A 24,540-nucleotide genomic window follows, 5' to 3' on the forward strand; every position below is an offset into this window, starting at 1 on the left:
AGGCAGTCTTAAACATATGCGAGACAGGCTATGAAAACCAGCACAGCTCAACTTCCAGATAGATCAGCACTAAACCTTTATATTCACACACGCATTAGGTCCTACCTTACCACACAATCCATTTTCCAAAATACAAAGAATTCAGCCCATTATCCTGGCTTTGGGAATGGGTACAGAAAGAATTATCCAACTTGTCTTCCCAATCACTGATGAAAATCATTCTAGGAATTTTTGGAACATGACAGATGTAAAAGACAGGGAGCAAGACAGCCAGTGAAACATCCATACTTTCCTAGGGAAAAGAGGAAGATTGACAACTCAAGAAACAGTCAAGTCTTTTCTTTTATATGGAGACTTCATTGTCACTGCTATGATCCCTAGCTGAACTGACACCCCAGGAGTTCTCAGCTTAGGACTCTTTATAGTACAGAACCAGCCCTAGCAGCCCTGTGGGCCCCTGTCTAAGACACTGGTTTAATGAAGCCATAATCCATGCACTTGATGAGACATTCCCGGGCTGTCTGAACCACTTCTGCCCTCTTCTCGTCTGGCTCTTGTTTGCCCACTACAGTCAGGATCTCCAGCAGTTCACTCTCCACCAGCTTCTTGGCCAGCTCAGCATCTGCTGCCAGCAGGTTGTAGGCAATGACCAGGCCCCGGTGTTGGACTGACAGCCGGTCGTGCAGGCAAAGCCGCTGGAGGATCTCCAACCACTGAGTTGTCTGGAGGGGAGTTGTGGATAAAGAAGGATTGGAGGAATCAGTGGAGGCACAGAGACTGGATATTCGGGACAAGATAAACCGAAGGCGCTGGTAAGGCCCAGATTCTGGGCTCTGAAAGGACAAGCACATGTCTGGTTATCTGTTGGGACTCAGTTTATGCCTATCTGAGCCCCTTGGGACTAGCTGGCTGATGCCCATCTCCTTACCAGAGCCAGGGCAAGAATTAGAAAACTAAAAGGAACTTGACATAGTCCAATCCACTTCATTTTATAAGTGGGGGAACTGAGGTCTAGGAAGTGGAAGTAACTTATCTATGGTCACACATCTGGGAATAGTAGAGAATGAACATCCACCCATTCATTTATTTTCTTAACCATCTGAGAAGCAAAGGGACAGGCCCACTGCATGCCTAATTAGAATGGGGATGGAGAGTGTTCAGAAAGGAGAATTCTAGCCTTGAGCACATGGGCAATGACTGCTTCTTGCCAACCCAGGTGCCCTTATTTTTTTTTTTAATGTTTATTTATTTTTGAGAGAGGCAGAAACAGAATGTGAGTGGGTTAGGGGCAGAGAGAGAGGGAGACACAGAATCCGAAGCAGGCTCTGCTGTCAGCACAGAGCCCGACGTGGGGCTCGAACTCACGAGCTGTGAGATCATGACCTGAGCTGAAGTTGGACGCTCACCTGACTGGGCCACCCAGGCATAAATTTTGGTTTTTGTCTGCTTTTCTCCTCTGGCTCATATTTGCATGAACCAGGTCCTTACATAGGCTTTTTAATTTTTTCAGAGCAATGCATAACTTACCACAAATATTCTTATAGTTGCTAAGAAAGCAATATTTTCTTTTTTTATTTATGTTTATTTATTTTTGAAGGAGAGAGTGAGCAGGGGAGGCGCAGAGAGAGAGGGAGACGCAAGAATCCGAAACAAGCTCCAGGCTCTGAGCCGTCAGCACAAAGCCCAACGCAGGGTTTGAACCCATGAACTGTGAGATCATGACCTGAGCTGAAGTTGGATGCTTAACCCACTGAGCCACCCAGGCACCCCTTGCTAACCCAGTGCCCTTAGAGATATGACCACCAGGCATGCCCTGGGCTTGCACTCCACCATCCCTCCTCTCTCTCTCTCCTCCATTCCCGGTTGTGAAGCAACCCAACTACTGTGCGTGGGGAAGACAGGACTCCAGACCATTCTGATCGGCCCAGAAGACAGAGTTGGAGCTAAGCATAGAACCAGGAGGCTTGACTTTACAACATTCAACAGACACACATGAGCAGCAGAGTAGGAGACTTATTGGTATGGGTCTTGGAGTCAGAGAGATCAATGTTCAGGTCCCAGCTCAACCACTTAACCAAATGTGACCTTAGGTAAGTTCTGAACCTCTCCGAGTCTCGAGAGCCCCTCTGTCATCTAATACACCTACTTCTTCACATTGTTCTGATGCAGTGATATGGTGCAAGAAATTGCTTAGCATGGTGGCCGGAGCACAGTAAAGTGCTCAACAAGGAGGCGTGGATGGGGATTATGATTTTATGCAGTAGTCCAAGCATTTCCCCTTTGCTTCCTCGTATACTTATTACCTCACCCTCCGTTTGTCAACAGGGGCAGCTTCCCACAGGCACCACTCACAGATGGGGAGACAGGCACAGGGGGAAAGGACAGACTAATTATTGGCTCTTCGGCTTCTAAGCAGATTTTGGTAAACTCTGCACCGAGCGCACCACAAGGAAAGGAAAGGAAAATTCAGCTAGCTGCGGTAGAGTTCAGGGGGAAGGTTGAATGCTGATGGGTAACTGATAACAGGTCCAGTGCCAGTGCTCCCCGGGCACAGAAATGAAGCCAAGATTTCGGAAGGAAGAAGTGGCCAGGAGAGGGTCAGCAATCTTGAAGGATTTCAATCCCTTCCCAACTACCCGGCGATGTGATCTTGAGTGGGTTACTTTTCTGCACTCAGTGTTTCTCACCGGTAAATGGGGATAATAATAACCATATCCACCACACAGGGCTGTTGGAAGGATGGAACAACTTAATCGATGTAAACATTTAGAGGAGTGTCTGCAGCACGGTAAGCAGGCGAGTCGCAGAGCACCCTGTGGGACAGATGTTGTGTGACCAGTGACTTCAGCAGAGGCCACTTCGGGGCAGCAGTTTCAAAGTGTGGTCCTCAGGCTGGAGGCACCCCACCTCTCATCTACTGATGCAGAATACCTAGGGAAAGTGTTTTCATCAGCCCTCCAGGTGATTCACACACCTCTCAGTTCTGAGAAACTTGCCTTACGGGGAAATGCTAAAGCCCAAGGACCAACCAGGATGAGCTCCATCCAGCTGAGAGACCCTTCCCTGGTGCCAGGCAGCATAAGCGCCTGTGGAACACACGCACACACACACACACCACCACCACCACCACCACCACCACAAACTGTCTAAAAGAGCCTTCCTTTAAAGCAGACTTGAGTACATTTGAACGAAGATGTTTACAGTTTTTGCCTTCAGTGGAGATGATACCTACAAACTAGGTTGTTTGGTGGGCTAAAGCCATCTGCACCTTGCGTGGCCGGGTCCGCAGCTGCGTTTATACCACTTTGCTGAGATGGCCACAGTCCCACCGAAGGATCTGATCACCGCGTTCACGTGAGAGAATCTGCCATCTCTTTGCCCAACCACCAGCTCCCTGTGGCACCCCAACCACATCCATGCTCCTCTCGGGGAGCTCGGGGGCTCCCCCACAGTAGTTAGTGTTGTGGCCATCCTTGTCATCATTCTGAACTAATGAGCTGTAAGCACCACCAAAGGCAGTGGGTGAAGGTACAGTGGGAGGGACCTGAGTTAGCACACCTGGGAGTCCCAGCTGTGGAGGTAGGGGGCCAGATGGTATAGACGCCCCTTCTTAGGTTGTAGGAACAGGTACCCAGGGGCCTGGGAAGTGTTACCACAGAGGCCGGCCTCCCCATAGAGGACCACGCAAGGCAGTCCCCTTTCCACCCCCAGGGCCCGCTCTCACCACTTGGGTCATCTTGAGGCACAGTTTCTTATGTGCTGCTGTCAGCATGGCCAGCGCCCCTGCGGCCGCGTTCTGCACCTTCTCATCGTCCTCTCCACAGAGCAGCACTACCAGCTTCAGCCGGTCATTCCCATCGGCCAGGAACCTCTCCTGTACCTGTGGGAGGCAGGTACAGGGCTCAGAGAAAAAATGAAAAAATGCCCCCACCTGCCAGCGTGAAGAGGGAAAGAGGTATTGGAAGCCGTGTTCTCTGACCTAAGATCCTTTGGAGCTTTCCTTTGAGCAGCTCACCCATGCCACCTCCCCCAGGAAGTCTTCTCTGATTAACTGGAGAAAGGGGCTATAAACTCCTCCAGCTAAAAGGTTAAAGAGACTGCCGCCATCTCTGTTTGCACTTGGCTATCCACGTCAGGGGAAAGGGCACAGGCTCCTGGATGGTAGGTGTTCCCCAAAGAGTCGTGTTTCACTTCCCTTTGGGGAAGCCTGGAATGTTTCTCCCACAACAGACGGGCCTTCGGGGTCTGCCATAAAATGGCTTTGCAGTCCCGGAAGGTACAGGGGCTTGGCAAGAGCAGGGGACAGAGCAAGAGCTGCTGTACCATTCAATGGGTGAAGGATGAGCTTCCCAAGGGCCCTAAAGCCAGAAGAGCCTCCTGGGGCTCAGGGCCCTGACATGTCTCAGAGCTCACTGCCCCCCCCCCCCACACACACACCGTCTGCTCCACAGTAAAATCTAGTTGGTCAAATTTAAGGGCATTTTGTCGGGTCAGGTTTCCTAGAGGTGGAGCTCTGAAAGGGGTCTAAGGTCAGTCACAGCTGCCCAGGTTATGACCCGCATCTCACTGAAGCTGGGGCAGAGGTCCTCAGAGGCGAGAGTATGGCAGAGATAGTCACTGCAGTCCCCTCTCATGGGGCACAGTGGTGATTGGAAGCCGCTATATTCCCCACCGATGTGGCCATAAGCCAGTGCTCGTGATGGAATGTGAGAGGAAGTGATACGTGTCACTTCAGGCCACCATGGCGGAGTACCATAGGTGCCTTTCCCAGAGGTTCACTCCCTGTTCAAATGGAGACCACTCCCAGAGTGCCAGAGAGGGAGACAGTTCTTTTTCAGCTGGGGGGCTAGTTCTCAATGGTTGAAGAAGCCTGGATCCCAAGTCATTGCTTAGAAGCAAGCCAGCAGATCCAAATGTAAGCAAGAAATGAGGTGAGTGAGAAATGAATTTCTCTCTTGGTGGGACCACTGTATATTTTGATTTTGGGGTGTCACAGCAGCTGATGTTCCCAGGGGAAGCCTACTCCTTCTCCCCCACTCTTCCTCCCCCGACTTTCTTTGGATACACTCTTTTCTCCCACATGGCTGCCAGCCCTCCAGGCCAGCCTTAGGCCAGCTCCCTGGTGGATCCTGTTTAGCTTTAAAATTTTTTTTTAACATTTATTTATTTTTGAGACACAGAGAGACAGAGCATGAATGGGGGAGGGTCAGAGAGAGAGGGAGACACAGAATCTGAAACAGGCTCCAAGCTCTGAGCTGTCAGCACAGAGCCCGACATGGGGCTTGAACTCACGGACTGCGAGATCATGACCTGAGCCGAAGTCAGACGCTTAACCAACTGAGCCACCCAGGCGCCCCCCCCGTTAAGCTTTTTAAAAATTTATTTTTTACTTCAACAGGCTTTCGTGGGTTGGGTTTTCCTAGTATACCAGTGGGAAGATCCAAGACCTGAGTTAAGAATCAAGGGAAAACAGAGGGGTCTCACGCATGGCCTGGCCCTCATGTTCATGAAGGGCCTCAGACTTTGGCCCTACTGTTACCTCTGATGAGGTTATCCCTACAGGCATAGCAGTACTCTGGCAGGATGGAAAGAAGGCATTCATTTACCATATGGTTATAACTGGTCTCCATTACTGGACCATGAAGCCATTGGCATGTTCTGAATTCATTTTATTTTTATAAATCCTGTAATTACTCTGTGAAGAACACAGTTATAGTGCATTGCAATTTCCATAGAAACAGCAATAGTTCATTAAACTGTTAACATTTAAAATATTCTAAAGTTGTTTGTACAACTGTGTTTTCTCTCATATTTTTATATATGTGGAGCTTCAATAAATGTAAGTGGTCTAGCCTCTTTTGATCTCTAAAAGACCCTGGTCTTATATTCTTCTCTGTTATGAGATTATTCTGACATAAATAACTTAGGGAAATGGTACCTTCCACCTTGGCTGGCCCAAACTGTGGGGTCAAAGCCCCAGCTAGGAATAATACTACTTTGTGTGTTTTTCTTTGTCTCCTTGGTTCATATATTCCAATCAGAGTCCCTACAGGGAAGAGGACTGCAATCTGGGAGAGATTCAGGGGTTCCTGGGTTCACCTGCCCCATTCCCATCCTGAGCCCGCCTCACCTCCTTGTTCAATACCATGTTGCACATGCATTCAGTGGCCGCCTGCCTCAGCTGGTCGTGATTCTCAAACATGTAATTCTCGATGTCTGGCAAGGCCTTCTCCTTAAAGATCTTCTGCCTAGGGTTTGAGAGGTGGAGGAAGAGAGGCGACTGAGTCCTCTGGAGTGAGCATTTGGAGTTTTGGGCCATCCAAGGGCCACTCCACCCTGCTGGTGGTTCCCTCCCACGCCCTCATCAGGGTTTGGACAACATCGATCCCACCCCCAGCTCCAGGAGAGGCACCAAAGGGCATAAGCTAAATGATAGCATAACATCCTGGCCATAGCAATGGGGTCTGGGGTGAACATGTCACCAGGCTGGAGATTCTTCTGTATTATTGGTGCAGAAGAGAGAGTCTTTCTCTCTCTCCTGCTGGCTATGAAGCCCAGAAGATGTGAGGTCTGGAGCAACCCTTGTGATCACAATCGAGGGGAAGAGCCCATTTGATAATTAAGACAACACAGGCAGAAGTGGACAGAAGTAGGAACGTGGGAAAAGTAGGGAAAGTGGTAAAGAAAAAGTGGGGAGGTGGGGAAGCTTTGTAACCCTTGTATCAAGCTGCACCTGCTTCTGGTCACCCCAGGCTTTTCATTTACATGAGTCCTTAAATCCCCTCTGTGCTTAAGCCATTCTGAGTTGAGTTTTCTGTCACTTGCAACCAACTGAAAGAATCTCAACCCAAAGCTCTCCACCGTCTCCTTGGCTCCCAAGAAGGAATCTGTTTTATCCCCACCCATCCATCTGGATATCTTTTTTTTACTACTTCCATCAGAAAGAAATAATAGCCTTTGCCTTCCTACATTCACTATGTGCTAACTCGAAACCCTCCCACTGTTGTTTCTACCCATTGCCTTCGATCCTGTCCTCAGAGGAAAGCACACGGGGTGTGTACATGAAATTTCCACCAAACCCTGCAAGGGGCACATCTCTCCCCGCTGCTCTCTCCTCACCCCACTCACCGGAGTCTGTCACTTCGCCCAGACAGATTGGTGAGGCCCAGGAGAGCCTCATAGTTCTGGAGCCCATCCCGCTGTGTGTCCAGAAGACTCACGAGGGGCCGCACCACCTCATACACCTGTGTGGAGGGTCAAGGAGTGAGTTGGGTGGAGACCGCATTCCCCCAGACCCAAACATCAATAGATGCTGGGCTTCCGAATTTCCAAATTCCTTGCCCACCCACTGTACGACTCAGGCTTCACAATGACCCTGAGAGGCAGGATTACTTTCCTTACTTTGCAGATGAGATAACTGAGTTTCCAAGAGGACAGTCCCATTAGTCAGAGGCAGAGCCAGGCACCTCTAATTCATTGTCCTCTCTGTGACAACACCATGCCCCCTCCCAGGCCTGGGGTAGGGTGCAAAGGGCCCTAGGAGCAAAGGAGACTCCTCCCAATGCCCCCTTCCCCCACCCCTCCGCTGCCCCGGCACCAGCACCCACCCGCTCCCCCGGAAAGGCGATGTCTGGATTGGACACGGCGGCGATCTTTGCCAGGGCATGGGCTGCCTTCACCTTGCCCACGTCTGTGCCCTCCAAAGCCAGGGGAAGCAGTGCCTGCAAGAGAGGGCATGGTCACTCTTTGGTCACAAACATCTAGAGACCTCTCTCCCCATCCTCCTCCTCTAGCTGCTGTCTGCCTATTCCATTAGGAGTTCAGGACAACTAGGGGCGCCTGGGTGGCTCAGTCAGTTAAGTGTCTGACTCTTGGTCTTGGCTCAGGTCATGATCTCATGGTTCATGAGATCAAGCCCCATTGACAGTGCAGAGGCTGTCTGAGATTCTCTCTTTCCCTCTCTGTCTGCCCCTCTCTCTCTTTCTCTCAAAATAAATAAACTTTAAAAAAAAAAAAAAAAAGGAGTTCAGGAAGACTCTACAACATAAACAACCCTTGAGCATCACAGAAAACCTCCCAGCACACTTTGGTGTCTTCCCCCACACTCCCCATCCATACTGTTTGTTTTTGGAAAAATAAATAGATCGACACACTGACTTTTTACTTCCTGACTAGGTCAAACCTAATCATCACGGCAGACACTTACTGAGCACCTACTATGAACCAATACTTTAAGAGTATTTCTGTAATCCTTGTGACATTCTGCAGAGTGAATGTGTGATCCCCCTTCCCATTTTACAGATGAGGAAACCGGGGCTCAGGGAGACAGTCATTTGCCCAAAGTTATCCAGCTAAAAAGGGGATGAGCAAGGACCCAAAGACAAGTCTTCTACAGCAAGATCCACGGTCTGTGTATCTGTACCTTGCTTCCTTCCCATAGCAAGGAGCATGAATGGGATTCCACAGTAAATCCCATGACACACCGTAAAATCAGGCAGAAGTTGATTTGGGACCATCCGCACAGATAGGACAGATACTTGAATGACAGTGTTCCAAGGAGGTTAGGTTGGAGCAAGCATATTTTATTTTTGGACCAGGCAAAAAGAGCATACACACACACACACACACACACACACACACACACACAGTTGCTTCTCCCCAGTGGATCATCTTTTAGGATGGCAAGAACCTTATCCCACCAATTACCTTGCCACCACCTTGAGCCACAATGGTTCCTCGGTCTTTTGGGTTATCACACAGCGCCAGGAATACCCTGTAGGGCAAGGATAAAGGACACATCATGTGAACCTTTCCCAGGCATCAGCAGGCCAGCCAGTCAGACCCAGTGAAGCCCTGGAAAGTACTGCACCTGCCCCATCATTAGGCAGCTTGGCAAGATACTGCCGTGGATGTAAGGAGCTGGGGAGAAAGTAAAGCCAAGTGAGCAGCAAAGAGCCCCCATCCCTATTTGGGAAGGCAACAAATGGCTCCCTGCTGCCCATCAACCGGGAGAAACTCTTCAGTGCAGATGCAACCCAGGACCTCTGTGATCTGACCCTCATCCCCCTCTCTGGTCCTACTAGCATGGCTCCCTCCTGTGCTCTCCATGCTCCAGACATGCTGCAGGAGAATCTCATCTCACTGACTCCTTCTCCCTCCGTCCCCTCTGCCTGGAACTCTTCCTCCCTGGAACTTAGGTGGCTCCTTTTCTTACCTCGTGGTTCCATTGAGTTACCACATCCTCCAAGAGGCCTATCCTGGCTGCCCTCCCACCTCCCCTCCAGTTGGCTGGTGGGTGCCACTGCTTGTGCTCCAACCAACCCTTTGTATTTGCCCCATCATGGCACCCGATGCATCGTATTGTACCTGTGAGCCTGTCTGCCTCCCCATCTTTGGAATAGCAGGTCCCACTCGGGGCCTGGGAGGCAGCTAACCAGGATGGACAGTGACCTCTTTCCTCCCGATGCAAACCTCCACCTGGGATCACCTGCCCTGCCACATCACTCTTCAATGTCAATCTCCTCCGTCTCCTTTCCAGATCCCTCCAAGGGCTCATTCCCTCATTGACTTCCCTGCTATCTCTATCTCCCTGCCCAGCCTCTCACCCCCAGCTCCCTCAGACCCCAGCCCTTGCCCACTGCAGCCCCACCTGGCCAGCAGCTCTTTGGTCTGGTCGGTGAGAATGGCACTGTCTGCTTTCACCATGCAGGCCAGGGCAGAGGTGACACCAGCCTTCAAAAGCCGCTTCACACGCATGTCTATAAAGTCCTTCTTGTCCTGGGGAGACAAAAGGGTAGCAATGGGGAAAGAGCCCAGGCACCAGGCCAATCTATATTGGAACTAAAGGTGGTGCATTTCTGACTGCTTATGGCAGGCTGAATAATGACCTCCAAAGATGTCCACATCCGAATCCCCAGAACCTGTGAATATTACCTTACATGACAAAAAGGACTCTGCAGATGTGATTAAATCAAGGATCTTGAGACAGGGAGATAATCTTGGATTATCTGGGTAGGCCCAGCATAATCATGAGGGTCTCAATAAGAGGGAGGTAAGGAGGGGGCACCTGAGTGACTCATTTAGTTGAATGTCCGACTCTTGGTTTCGGCCCTGGTCACGATCTCATGACCTGTGGGTTCAACCCCCACATTGAGCTCTGTGCTGACAGATTTACAAAAATCTAAATCTTTTACTGGCTGGAAATACCTATACGTTCATATTCAAACCATGTACAAAGCATACCCTTGAGTGCAGGGAATCACTGGGGAGGGCCCTAAGGAGATTTTGTAACGTCTGGGCTACCGCTGACGGGCCTCTCTCCCCTGTCTCATTATTTCTACTTAACACCCAGATCCCCAAAGCCAGATATCCCAGGAAACAAAATTTCTGTAATTGTTGGAAACATGAAATATACGGTCTGATGTTCATGAAACCAGCAATATAAATTGCAAAATGTTCATCGTAGCTCCATTTGGTTTTTCAGACTAATGGTTGGATCCTCACTCCCCACTCCCCATAGAACATTAAAAGTAAGGGGGAGGGGCACCTGGGTGGCTCAGTCGGTTGAGCTTCGGCTTAGGCTCAGGTCATGATCTCGTGGTTTGTGACTTCGAGCCCCGCGTCTGGCTCTGTGCTGACAGCTCTGTGCTGACAGCTCAGAGCCTGGAGTTTGTTTTGGATTCTGTGGCTCCCTCTCTCTCTGCTCCTCCCCCGCTCGTGCTCACGCATGCGCGCTCTCTCTCTCTGTCTCTCTCTCTCAAAAATAAACATTAAAAAAAATTTTTTTAAATAAGGGGGAAATGAGCGTCATCTAATGGGAGAGATTTGCCATGATCATCTTCAAATTATTTGTGTCCTGTGCCAAATCCTCCCAAGCACATACACACAGCACCCAGACATCACTGTCCTTCGGTTCCACCTCTCAGCTGGCCTGGTGACCCTCCAGCATCATCCCTATCCTCACCTTAGGGTGCTCCTCAGGTACGTGCTGCTTGGAGAACTTGGCGAGCTGCACCAGCTCGGGGATTACCTCCTTGACATCATAGCTGTTGGTGCAGTTCACCAGGGTGGTGGCCACAGAATACAGGATAGTCTTGTCCGTGGTCTGGAGTTACCGGGTGAGGGGAAGGAGGGGAAAGGCAGAAAGGAAACTTTAGAACAAATCTCTGCTTCCAAGACGGTCCCCTGGCCTGGTTGGTGAGTTGGTTTGGGAGGAATATGGCTGGTGCTGCCCAGCTTGGAGGCAAGCAGGCGGCACAGAGGGAGGAGGAACCAGCTCTACTCAAGCAGGGTGGGCAGAAATTTCTCCTGCACCTGCAACAGCACCCCTGGGAGCACAAATGGGCACCCTTTTGGTACTCTGTGCCTCTTTCAAAAGCCGAGTCCAACACACTTTGCCATGGGATGGGGTGGGGGCTAGACTCCGCTGGTCTGGCCCTGGTGATAACTTCCTTCTCCCTTTGGTGGTGGAAAAGAGCCAAGGATTGGCCCAGTGCTGGGAAGGAGGGAGGGGCCCAGAAAGGGCTAGCCACTGGCTCTCAGTCCCTCAGGACCTCACCGTCCTCTTATTCATCTTCCCACTGCCTGGCAGCCACGAAGAATCACGAGCCCATTTTATGGTCAGGTAAAATGAGGGCCAGACAGAGGGAAATAACCAATCTGGTTTACGTGGGCAGTAGGGGCAAGGCCAGGATAAAGACACAGGAGTCCAATTTCCCAGGCTCAGGGGAGGACCCTGTGAGCCTGAATCCAGTAGACCTTTCCTGAGGCCAGAGGTCAGGGCCACGCTTGCCTTGGCCAGCTCAAACATGGCCTGCAGGGCAGGGATGTCCTGGACAAAGTCGTCTTTCACGTCAGCATCCAGCGTGAGGTAGGCCAGGCCTTCCACTGCCCATCGCCGGGTCCGGGTATCTATGGACGCGTTGCACAGCCACCTGGAAATCGGGGAGGAAGAGCGCTGGGGAAGAGTGCCATGGCTCCGGTCAAGATGGTGGAGCCATTTCAGGTTAGTGGGTAGCAGGTGGGGAGCGTTTCACAATGTGGCCCCACGAGAGCACACCCCAGAGAGGAGATGGTGGGCCCAGGGAAATAGGACCCCCTTACTTGCGACACTGTTTGGCCAGCTTCTCTGTCGACCCTTCAGCAAACTGCCTGAGGCCATAGTCTGTACCACCTGCAGAGCCGAGCTTACAGAGCCCCTGGGGAGGAAGGGAAACGCTGGTAGAATCAGGGACACTTGGGGACAAGGCTTTGGTCAAACTCGTCCCTTTGCCCCTTTTTCTTTGCCTCGATAAACCTCTGTGCATACTACAAACCTCAGCTCAGGGGTCACCTCTTCCAAGATGCCTTCCCTGAGGCTTCCAGGATAGGGCAGATGTGCCCAAAGGCTGTAGTTTTTACTCTGCCCCTTTCCACCACCATTTTGATCCCACATATTGGCTCTGTGTCTGTTGTCTTGCAAAATGAGCACAAGACAATACTAATCTTATCAGAAACTGCAATGGTGAAAGATATTGGCAGACAGACCTTGTATGTAACAAACTCAGATGTGCAGAATTTCCTCAGGGAGAAACTGCACTCTTATTGGGAAAACAGGCCTTCCGTAAGAGAAAACTCATGGTGGCAGAAGCTATAACCAGCTTGTTTTAAAAACTGATACAAACAACAACCACAAAACAGATCAATGACTCCGATCCTCACTGTAATTGTTTACAAGCAAAGTAAAAGACCCACGAAAATACTTTCTGTTCAATGAAATTGGAAAAAGTGAAGCTGGTCATCTGTGCCACCTAGAAACTGATTAAGGAAACAGACTTTTTAGAGTTTGCTCTGAAAATACCGGTTGGACAGAAGCTCCTCGGTGTCAGCGTTGTTGAAAAGCGTGGAGGCAAAGGTCCCCAGGGTTAAACAGCAGCGCCCACCTTCCTGAATCTCCATTCTCACAGCCTCCTACTTATCACCCTGCTCTGCGGGGGCCCATGGATAGGGCTGAGCGCCCCCTACTGCACGGTCTTCTCACGGATGGGGCCACCCCTCGCTCATCTTGGTGCCCCTGGTGCCCCGGCACGAAGCCTGCTACCAACACTCACCACCAGTGTGCGGATCTTGATCTTCTCATTTTTGGTGGTCTTGTAGATCTCTTTGAGCAGCGATACGCCATTGGTGATGATGAAGGTGGCGCGGCTGAGCTTGGTGGAGGCATGGATGAGGGCCTCCACGGCCACTAGCTGGTCTACCTCACGCTCCGAGCCACACAGGGCTACCATCATCTCCATCACACCTTTCAGTCCCAGCAGCTGATTGCCCAGGTCAAAGGGGCCTTGCAGGATCCCCGACACTGTCTGAATGGCAATCACGTTCTTGTCCATGTCCTGGGGGTCAAACTTGCTCCTAAAATAGAGGGAAGGTGGTTAAGAGAACTGGCTGAAGGTGGGTGGGAAGAGTGTGGGATCTGAGGGGCAGACAGACTTGAATTCACAACCCGGATCCACCACTCGTGTGCCAGGTGACCTTGGGCAATCCACGGAAGCTCAGCTTCCTGACCTATAAACTGACAGTAGTAGTCTTACTACTTATCAGAGTTATGATGAGGACAAGTGATATAACAGACGTGCCATGGGCTGTGTCCCCCAAGAAGCACACGCAGAGGGATGGGGATTGACATGTGAGTTTATTAGGGAGAGTTCTTGGGATCAGCTCATGGGGGAGAAGGGAAGGAAGCAAGACTGAGCATTGGGACACACTAGGCTGCGACTCAGTCACCAGAAAGCCTCCGCCTGTAATGAGTGCTACAGCTGGGACACATGCCCAGGCTGTTTCTAGTTGGGGGGGAGGGAAAAGTCATTGGATGCTGGCCACCCTGGGAAGGGTGAAGCGGCTGTCCCCAGCTGAGGCAAGTCCCAAGGAAAGGTTGCGGGTGACAGCTGTCAGTCAACAGGCTTCCCAGCAGCTGGACCATCTAGTGGGACAGAACAGCAGCCACAACAACACAAAAGGGCCTACTGTGGAGCCCGGCACGCAGCATCACTCTGCAATGTGACCAAGTCACGCAGTAGCCGGAGGTGGTGACTCCCCCGTCTGGTCCCAGTCCCTTCCCCCAGTGGGTGAGGCTTCTGCCTTGCTTTTGGAATCTACTACCATCTACCCTGTGGGAGAATCTCCGCATGGGGATGTCACTCATGACAAGTCCTCTGATCTTTTGGTGATCTGCCACGGTTGGTTTGATGGGAGGGATCAGGGCAGACGGGCATAGTGGAAATGCAGCTGTTATGAATGAAAGAAAGAGGGCGACCCGGACTAGGCAAGAGAACCTCAGATCAAGCAGGAGTCGGAGACCCGGGCTCTGGTCTCACATCTGCCTCTGCGAGGCTGGATGACCTGAGCAAGTCCCTGTCGGAGAGAAGGCAGCTTTGGAAGCTCCAAGAGCCCCTCCGGTTCTGACATTCTGCATCCTGTACCTCCTGTCTCCACTTCCGCCAGGGAAGCCAGAGCCTTTCACAATCAGTCAGGTCTGCCCTCTGTGCTGGTTCCACTCACCCCGGCCCCTGACAGAGCAGGGTAGGGATTACACCCTTTGTGCTGGGGGGAGGGAGGAGGTCTCTTCAGGCACCTCAGAGACTCACTCAACCTCCATGACTGGTCCAGGGGCTGGTGGCTGGTCCAGGGGCAGGCCTGTGCAGAGGCAACATTCCACAGGATGGCTGGGAGGGGCCCTCCTTCAAAATCCTCTGCCCTCACAAGGTCTGTCTAGGTGACAGTTACTGGAACTCAATTTGGGACCTCATGAGAGACTCAAGAAGTTAGCTGCCAAAGCTGAAGCTGAGGTAGAGAAAGACCAGAGAAGCCCTGAAGAGCTTTCAGGGAAACATTCGGGGGTCAGGTGAAGCGACGGGATTGAGCAGGAGCTGGCAAACCTTGGCTGCTTGGCCAAGTCCGGGAGGCTAAGAATGGTTTTCATGATTTAAAGGGTTTTTATTTATTTATTTATTTATTTATTTATTTATTTTTAAAGGGTTTTTTTTTTTAAAGTATACACTAGAGGGCTGCACATCCCAGCAAATATAAAATATTTCCTCCAGCCCTTTAGAGGAAAACTGTGCCAACCCCTGGAGGGGAGAAAAGAAAAGCAGAGTGGCTCCACTCTCCCAAGACTCACCTGGGATACTTTTTAAACATGTAACTTCCTGAGCCACATCCCAGACTACTGAGTCAAGTAGGGTCCCAGAAATCTGAATAATCTACAAGTCTGAGGATCATTGGAATAAAGGATTAAAAGACCGCGTAGCAGTGGGAGGGAATGGGAGAGGGCACACAGAAAAAAAAAAACGGAGACGCAGAGAGAGCATCTGAGTCACAATGATGGTTGAGTGACAGTGGGGAGACCCAGAGTTCCACTGTTGAGAGTCCCAGGCTCCTGTCTAGTCTCTGCAAGGCCACACAGCGCTTAAACCTGACAGAGCCCGGTCTCGCTCCCTCCTTGATAAGCGGACATTTGTTCCTTCAACCACAGGAGCTTGTAGTAGGTTTAAAATAAGCCCCAAAATATTTGACACTCTTCTGTGCAAAAGGTAGAGCCAAATTCCCCCCCTCTTAAATGTAGACCATCCTTAATGACTTGCTTCTCATGCATAGAATGTGGTGGAAGTGATCGTGTGTGACTTCTGAAGCTAGATGATAGAAGACATTGCCGCTTCGGCCTTGCTCTCTTGAATCACTCACTCTAGGGGAAACCAGCTACCACGTGGTAATGACACGGGGAGGTCCACAGGGGGAGGAACCGAGGCCTCCCGCCAACAAGCGGCACCAACATGCCATCCATATGAGTGTACCACCTTGGAAGCAGATCTTCCAGCCTCAGTCAAGCCTTCAGATGACTGCAGCCCAGGACGACATGTGACTGTAAGTTCGTGAGAGCCCCACAGCCAGATCCACCCAGCCTACCCACTCCCAAACTGCTGTCAAACTGTGAGATAATAAATAGTTGCTGTTATTTTAAGCTGCTCCATTTTGGGGTGTTTTGTTACACAGCCATTGATAACTAATACAGAGCCCGACCCCGCGGGACATCCAGGAGACTCACGTGATGTACTCCTCACAGATCTTGCGGAAGTGATCACGCTCTGGGTCACAGCGCAGGTCATCGTAGAGCTTGTTGATGAGGATAGAGGCCAGCATGCGGGTGTTGTCAGTCAGAGGCAGGCAGGATGGAAGATCTGGAACCTGCCCCACCACCTTCAAGATCTTCCTCAGGCCTGCAGGGCAGATGATGGCAAGTGTCAGATTCCTGCTGGGTCTCTCCTCACAAACACACCCTCTCACCGTCTTAACGCCACCTTCTCTCCAGCCTGCCTTTACACAGCACATGGCTTATCCAGAGTGAAGGGCACTGAAATGGGGCCAAGAGGCCCGGGCTCTACACCTAACTCTGCCCCTAGGTGAGCAATCCACCTCCCACTGTGGTAGTTGATCTCAGAGGACTGAGTACCAGTGTTAACATTTGATGGTATAACCTTCCTCAAATACTATTTGATATTCTCTCTTCCCCAGGTCTCAGTTTCTGTAAAATGGGAACACTGCTACCTACCACAGAGAGTTTGAGGACTCAGTGAGGTGATGTATGGTAACCATTTGGGGCCAATCCAGACACATCGTTATCACTCAATACACATTTTTTATTTATTTAGTAAATGCTACATTTGCTATTTATGATCGCTATCTCTTCTCTCTTCTGTGGAAGAATCTTCAGTGACTTCCTATTACCCATCAGGTTAATTCGATCATTGCGTATTTGTTGAATAAATGAATGAATAAGTGGATAAATCAACGGGCAATTTTTAGCCACTGAATACTGAAATAAAGGACACAATCCTCTTCTCAAAAAGTTCAGAACGCAATAAGGAACAGTCACATAAAGATTATAGTAAGGTGTAATGAGGACAGCAGGTGTGATAAAGACAGAGTGGTTAACACTGCAGATGGGGTGATTTGCTCCAACAAAGAGTTGTAAATTATTTTGAGCACTTACTATGTGCCGAGAGCTTCATACACATTACTCCATTTAATCCCAACAAAAAACTACTGGTTAGAAATCATAATTCCCATTTTTCAGAGCAGAAAACCAAGGCATGGAGAAGTCAACTAAGTTGCCCAAAAGCAACTTGCAGCTGGCAAGTGACATTGTAACGGCACTCTCCCAGCAACGTCTGATTTCAATGCCCACGATATTAACAGTTATGTTGTGCTGCCTCTGGGATAACTGAAAGCTTGACTTTGGAGCCAGGTTTTGGGAGTGGCTAGGAGTTCGTCAGACCTTAGCTGGTGCAGATAAGTGGGAAGAGGTAGATGCTGGGAGGCGTGAAACTCTGGATGTTAGGAGGGAATTAAAAGTGCTCAAGGGCACCTGGGTGGCTCAGTTGGCTAAGCATCTGGCTCTGGATTTCAGCTCAGGTCATGATCTCACTGTTGTGAGATCAGGCCTCAGATTGGGCTTTGTGCTGAGCGTGGAGCCTGCTTGGGATTCTCTCTCTCTCTCTCTCTCTCTCTCTCTCTCTCTCTGCCCTGTGTGTGTGTGCATGCACGCTCTCTCTCAAAATAAATAAACTTAAAAAAAATGTCAGCAGTATGTTTTCTGCCCTGCATACTTTACCACCCGCACAAAAGCACTGGCAGGGCTGGGGAGTCATGGGAAGCAGTTGATGAACCAACCCAAACTCCCAGCCCGGGTCTCAAAGAGAGCCAGTGAATGCACCTGCTTCACTTCCCACCACCTCCCCAATGCCCATCCCCCATGCTTCCCTTCCATTCCCACACATGCTTTGAGCATCTCATTCCTCTTCCTCTAGGATACTCTGGACCTCTTCCTCATCCATCATTGCCCTTCCCTGAACCCAAACGCTCACTTTTGGCTGGATGTCCTGATGGTTCCCAAGGCAAGTCTCCCAGACCAGCTTGTACAACACACAACCTCAACAAGGCATCTTTTCACTAGTGTGACAGGATTTGTACATCCATGTTCTGTTTACCCAAGAGCTACTTATTTTGGTGCCTGGAATAACAAATATTGCTTCCCACCTGCCCTACCCATTAGCTTGTGGTTGGACGTAGGTCCTCTCGCTGAGAGAAAGAGGTCTGCTGTTCACCCTTTGTAATGGATGCAGAAAAGACCAGAACTGGGAAGGGGAGGGGAAGTGTTGAGGGAGAAGGTTTAAGCACTAGAGTCATTTGTTAAAGTGCACTTTGCTGAGATCTGTGCAAACCAAACAAGGAAGCACAATATCACAAGAGGATACGTTTCAAGCCGGTGAAAGCTAATTTGAACCTTGTAGATCAAAGGATGGTCTATATGTCATCCAACCTGTGGGAGTTCATCACAGTAGATGATAAAGCCATGGGTGTGATTCCTGAACAATTAAAGTTGACTTGGGACAAGGGTAACCCCCCCGGAGCTGACACATATAATGGCCATCTGCTAGAACCTATATATGGGACAGTAGATGCCAATTCTCCCTTCCAGAAGGCCTGTGAAGTATTTTGCCAACCAAGGGACTTCAGGAACATTATCCTATGGTTGGTGGGGTCCTGTTTGCTTTTGGCATTGCTTGCCCCCGCTTGTCAGGTAACTCTGCCCAGCTGTTTTTGGGTGTGTTTGGACACTGTCTGGGTGTGTTCGGGGCCCCGAATTAAGAGCCCAGTCTTGATCAGTATCCCCACCAGCCTGCTGGTGGGTTCTAACTGCTAACGCCTTTTCCTGGTTTTTCAGTTGGGACTGAAGACTTCTCCCAGACAAGGGCCACACCTCTTCTGCCGTCTGCTCAGTGCCAGGTACTCTGGTGCCCACGTGAAAGGCTGGAGCGAGCCCCAGACCCTCCCACCTCCTCACCGTTATCCACCACATAGATGGTGCGTGAGTTGTCGTGAATGGCGAGGTCCTTCCTGGGGACGTTCTTATTGAGCAGGTTCATGGCCTGGTCCCTGCCCTGGCCAGACACCTTCTTACTGACCAGCATGTCAAGCAGGTGGTTGGTTATCTGCTTTAGGTCCTTCTTGGTATCTAAGGAAGGAGAGGATGGGGTAAATAGAGAGTAGGGAATCTCAGGTCTATAGGACCAAGAATGGCAGAGGCTTCTAGAAGGACTCTGGAAATATGGAATCCCCTGCATCCCGGATGTTGGAATTTCCCAGGAGAGTATAGAATTGCCCATCTCACCCCCCAAAAAGGAGACAAATCCCTAAACATTACCCCCCAGTGGCCCTCCAGCCACTGTGCACACTGACTTTTATAACAGCCCATGCCATCCTTGAATAGCTCTGGTTCTTAGAAAGTTCTTTATTCCAAAGCATGACTGGCAGAGAGCCAAGGACACTTCATGTAGCTCTTTATAAACTGATTTAACAAAATGTTTTCCAGACAAGAAATTTATACTCCTTACAGACATCTTACTCCCTGTAGATTCAGGCATGCTGGGAGCCTGCATTCAAGCCTCAGAAGGGATGCCAGGTCTTCCCCACCTGCTGGGGGATTAAAAGATAAATGCTTTTTCTTGCTTTTGCCCTGTCTGACTTCCCTGCATCTTAGGGATTTTTGTTCTCATTCTAGGTTGGATCCCAAACAGGCAGGAAGGCAGGCAGGGAGGGAGGGAGGCAGGGAGGCAGGGAGGAAGGCAGGCAAGGAGGGAGGCAGGCAGTAAGGCAGGCAGGAAGGCAGGGAGGCAGAGAGACAGGGAGGCAGGGAGGGAGGAAGGGAGGAAGGCAGGCAGGAAGGGAGGAAGGCAGGCAGGGAGGGAGGCAGGGAGGCAGGGAGGCAGAGAGGGAGGAAGGCTGGCAGGGAGGGAGGCAGGCAGAGAGGCAGGGAGGTAGGAAGGCAGGCAGGGAGGGAGGCAGGCAGGGAAGGAGGCAGGCAGTGAGGCAGGCAGGGAGGCAGGGAGACAGGGAGGCAGGGAGGGAGGAAGGCAGGCAGGGAGGGAGGCAGGGAGGCAGGGAGGAAGGCAGGCAGTGAGGCAGGCAGGGAGACAGGGAGACAGGGAGGCAGGGAGGGAGGAAGGGAGGAAGGCAGGCAGGAAGGGAGGAAGGCAGGCAGGGAGGGAGGCAGGCAGGGAGGGAGGCAGGCAGTGAGGCGGGCAGGGAGGCAGGGAGACAGGGAGGCAGGGAGGGAGGAAGGCAGGCAGGGAGGGAGGCAGGGAGGAAGGCAGGGAGGCAGGGAGGCAGAGAGGGAGGAAGGCTGGCAGGGAGGGAGGCAGGCAGGGAGGCAGGGAGGTAGGAAGGCAGGCAGGGAGGGAGGCAGGCAGGGAAGGAGGAAGGCAGTGAGGCAGGCAGGGAGGCAGGGAGACAGGGAGGCAGGGAGGGAGGAAGGCAGGGAGGGAGGCAGGGAGGCAGGGAGGAAGGCAGGCAGTGAGGCAGGCAGGGAGACAGGGAGACAGGGAGGCAGGGAGGGAGGAAGGGAGGAAGGCAGGCAGGAAGGGAGGAAGGCAGGCAGGGAGGGAGGCAGGGAGGCAGAGAGGGAGAAAGGCTGGCAGGGAGGGAGGCAGGCAGGGAGGCAGGGAGGGAGGGAGGGAGGCAGGCAGGGAGGGAGGCAGGCAGGGAGGCAGGGAGGTAGGAAGGCAGGCAGGGAGGGAGGCAGGCAGGGAGGGAGGCAGGCAGTGAGGCAGGCAGGGAGGCAGGGAGACAGGGAGGCAGGGAGGGAGGAAGGCAGGCAGGGAGGGAGGCAGGGAGGCAGGGAGGAAGGCAGGCAGTGAGGCAGGCAGGGAGACAGGGAGACAGGGAGGCAGGGAGGGAGGAAGGGAGGAAGGCAGGCAGGAAGGGAGGAAGGCAGGCAGGGAGGGAGGCAGGGAGGCAGGGAGGCAGAGAGGGAGGAAGGCTGGCAGGGAGGGAGGCAGGCAGGGAGGCAGGGAGGGAGGGAGGCAGGCAGGGAGGGAGGCAGGCAGGGAGGCAGGGAGACAGGGAGGCAGGGAGGGAGGAAAGCAGGCAGGGAGGGAGGAAAGCAGGCAGGGAGGGAGGAAAGCAGGCAGGGAGGGAGGCAGGCAGGGAGGGAGGCAGGCAGGGAGGGAGGAAGGCAGGCAGGGAGGAAGAGAGGGAGGCAGACAGGGAGGGAGGGAGGCATGCATGGAGGCAGGGAGGGAGGCAGGCAGGGAGGCATTGTCTGGACGTGGGTCTCAAACTGCAAGATCAAACTGCAAACTGCAAGATCATGACCTGAGCCCAAGTCAGAAGTTTAACCAACCGAGCCAACCAGGCACCAGTCTCCATGATTTGGGCTACTCTAGATACCTCACATAAGTGGAATCAAACAGTACTTATCTTTTTGTCACTGGCTTATTTCACCTAGCATAACGTCCTCAAGGTTCATCCATATTGTAGCACATGTCAGAGTTTCCTTCCTTTTTAAGGCTGAATACTATTCCATTGTGTGGACGTACCACGTTTTATTTATCCATTCACCCGCACATGGACACTTGAGTTGCTTCCGCCTTTCAGTTATTGAAAATGATGCTCCTATGCCTCTAACACTCTTTTAATTAGAAAATAAATATAAAAATAAAACCAGGCCACCTCCACCTACAGGGAATGACCTGTCTAAGGTGGCAACCGACTCTCCCTGGCCCCCACCCCCGTGGAAAAAAACCTGAAGAATCCCTCCTACCTAAGACCAGCGCTTCCTCCTTCCCTTGATGTTCTCGTTTGTCCTCTCCTGACAGAGAGTCGATGACAGCCTGGAGCAGGTTGCAGACGGCCAGAGACATCTCCTCGTTCTCCACGGCCATGAGGCTACAGATTCTGTCTATCCGGACGGCATGGAGAATCACTGTGGCCTATACCCCCAGCAAGAACGAGTCAGCTGCCCGCCCCTCTCTTCCAGCTGCCATGCAGGTTAGGAAGTGGGTGACGTCCATCCCCACCATGCCCCTGCAGTAGGGAACTAAGCCCAGGCAGCCATGCCTCACGGGGCCCATGGTCTAGGCAGGATCTTGACACAAGCCAGGCCCCTTTCCAGAGGTTTAAGCCTGGGCCGTCCAATATAGTAGCCACTTTGCCACATGGGGCCCTTGAGCACTTGCAATGTGGTGAGTCTAGGTTGAGATGTGCTTTACGCGTAAAATATACACGGGCTTCGGAAGACTTAGGACGATACAATGTAAACTGTCATAACCTTTGCATTCAGCTCTTCCTCATAAACTTTCACTAGCCTTATCTTTGCATAAATGCATTTCCAGCTCAAAGGGAAATGCAGAGGATCAATCTCTGTTGATCCGGGACCGTACAATCGAGGATGGCGGGGGGTGCGGGGACACTCTCCACTTGGCATCTGGGTCTATTTATGCCACCCACTAACTGTCCACATGTCGCCCTCCAGATCTTCTGCCTGGCAGCCACCTGTGCCGCCAGCCCCACACCCAGGCCCTCACCCTAGCTCGGTGGCCACTGCACATGCCCGACAGGGTCCGCACAGCCGCTAGCACCAGCTCGGGCCTCTTGGTGTCCACAAGCTGCAGCAGCAGGGCCACTCCGTTGTTCTGGAAGATCCTCTCGGCCCCTGCTTCTTCACGCCCCAGGACGATGAGGTTGTTGGCAGCCTGAGGAGGGAGGACACGATGAGGGGGAGGGGGAGGTTTGGCTATCAAGGCCTCGGGCAGGGGCCAAGTACAGGGGCTGGTTGAGGACTTGGTTTCCAAAACATCTTTATACTGGGTTCTTCCCCTACAATCCTGCTCCCAGAGACCTAGCCTAGGAACATGACACAACAGAAGAAACAAAGTAACTGACATACAGCCCAAGTTGATGAGATATACTGTAGCCACAAAGCCATAAATGAGATCACCCAGCAACTTGGAAAAAAACATTAGGAAGTAGGTTCACTCTGATTGCACTTACATTAAACAAAACCGTGTATGTATGCTTACGGATAAGTACTAAACCAAGGTATTGAAGTCTTAAATTATTTAAACAAGAAGGCCATTAGACTGAGTGGTATTAATGCCCTAGTAGCTAATGTAAGCAAACCCAAATGGAAGCCTGTAATGTCTCAAGGTTAAGAAATCGAAACTTAAGAACAGTCAATCACAGCCAACTAGGCTTTCCCAAATAATGTAACTGCTTAAACTATAGCCAATCAAATAATTGCATTGCTTTCTTTCCACCCATGTCTTTCTAGAAGCCTTTCCCCTGGCTCCTGTAGGTACAATGCTCCTAACCACTTCCTGTTTTGCTGCTACCCCACTTGAATCAATTTTGCCCAAATAAACCCTGAAAATTATGAATATGCCACGGTTTACCTTTTAACAGAAGTGAATTGTTTTCTTTTAAAATTTTTCCCTTGAATATGGTTTCAGCATTTTGGGTTTGCTTGTTTACCTGTTCTGGGCAATCTGAAGTTACAGGCATTCTCAGGGAGGTGGTGGTTGGTGGGCAGACAGTGCAGGAGAGGGGTCTCAAGAGTCCTGGGTATGAAGACTGATTCTGCTGTATGCTAGCTGTGTGACCTTGGGCAAGTCATGGTACCTCTCTGGGTCCCAGACTGCAAAATTAGGCAGTTGAGCTAGAAAGTTCTCCAGTGTCCTCCCACCCTAAAACCTTGAGGAGGATACATATACCTTAAATGGCCCCAGATCAGGGGAGGAGGCCTCAGCAAAACCTGAAACCCTGGAGTTGGAGGAAGAACTCATGAGAGAGAAGGAGAAGGTGAGCAAAGAGAGAGGGAGTGGGACGCTGGGTATGAGGCTGATTAGAGACTCCCGGGCAAGTACCACCAGGACCACCAACACTCTACCAGTCAAGGGCTGTGTACTCGCCAAGTGCATTTATCTGTAGCAACTCATTAAGTCCTCACATCAGTTTGTTATAAAAGGTATTTGCATGTTACATGGACTTATTGATCATAAAACTAACAAAAATTCCCCACGCATTGTCTGTCCAATTCTTATAACTATAAAATATTCAGGGGCACCTGGGTGGCTCAGTCGATTGAGCATCTATCTGACTCTTAATTTCAGCTGAGGTCGTGATCCCAGGGTCGTGGGATTGAGCCCCGCTTGGGACCCTGTCCTGGGTATGGAGCCTGCTTAAAGATTCTCTCTGTCTCTTCCCCTCTCCCCCACTCACACTCAGCTCTCTCTCTCTCAAATAAACAAATAACAAAAACCATTCAGATGTTCAATTTTTTTCCCCCTGAAAAAAAACCAGAAGGGAACATTAAAAAAAAAAAAGGCAACAAATTTGGCTAAGAGGATGGTATTATGAGCAACCATTCTCATATTTCAGGATGACCTTTTACAATATTTTATAATGGACTAGAACATTATTTTAACATGTTGTTTTCAACAGCTCTCAGGGTGGAAACCTGGGTATGGCAAGTGAGGCACTTGCCTTGGATGCACCATTTACAGGGACACCGAAAACCTCGGCAATCAAGGTGAGTAACATCTAATGCAATATTTTAAAATATCAAAATCAATGCAATGCAAAAAAAAAAAATCATAGTGAACAAAATCTCAAAAATTTAAATAAAAACTCCAACCCTGCTCTCATTGGTCTCACCCTAGTCCTGGCCCT

General features: G+C 51.0%; 1 protein-coding gene across 3 annotated transcripts in view; it reads right to left on the bottom strand.

Moving 5' to 3' along the window:
• Positions 1-52: 52 nt before the first annotated feature.
• Positions 53-24,540, bottom strand: part of UNC45B (unc-45 myosin chaperone B) — a 29,664-nt gene continuing 5,176 nt past the window's right edge. For all 3 annotated transcript variants that reach the window (XM_019423958.2, XM_019423956.2, XM_019423957.2), the window contains exons 6-20: positions 22,398-22,565; positions 21,635-21,803; positions 18,878-19,048; positions 16,079-16,250; positions 13,089-13,389; positions 12,103-12,197; positions 11,792-11,933; positions 10,964-11,104; positions 9,650-9,777; positions 8,707-8,773; positions 7,608-7,721; positions 7,129-7,244; positions 6,131-6,248; positions 3,725-3,880; positions 53-722 (exon numbers count right to left, since the gene is read on the bottom strand). In XM_019423958.2, the coding sequence (XP_019279503.1) occupies positions 462-722; positions 3,725-3,880; positions 6,131-6,248; positions 7,129-7,244; positions 7,608-7,721; positions 8,707-8,773; positions 9,650-9,777; positions 10,964-11,104; positions 11,792-11,933; positions 12,103-12,197; positions 13,089-13,389; positions 16,079-16,250; positions 18,878-19,048; positions 21,635-21,803; positions 22,398-22,565 (2,319 nt within the window). In that variant the 3' untranslated portion in view covers positions 53-461. The remainder of the gene's footprint in view (positions 723-3,724; positions 3,881-6,130; positions 6,249-7,128; positions 7,245-7,607; positions 7,722-8,706; positions 8,774-9,649; positions 9,778-10,963; positions 11,105-11,791; positions 11,934-12,102; positions 12,198-13,088; positions 13,390-16,078; positions 16,251-18,877; positions 19,049-21,634; positions 21,804-22,397; positions 22,566-24,540) is intronic.

This window comes from Panthera pardus, unplaced genomic scaffold (assembly GCF_024362965.1).
Source record: "Panthera pardus isolate Hobbes unplaced genomic scaffold, ASM2436296v1 HiC_scaffold_3, whole genome shotgun sequence".
NCBI classification, from domain to species: Eukaryota; Metazoa; Chordata; class Mammalia; order Carnivora; family Felidae; genus Panthera; species Panthera pardus.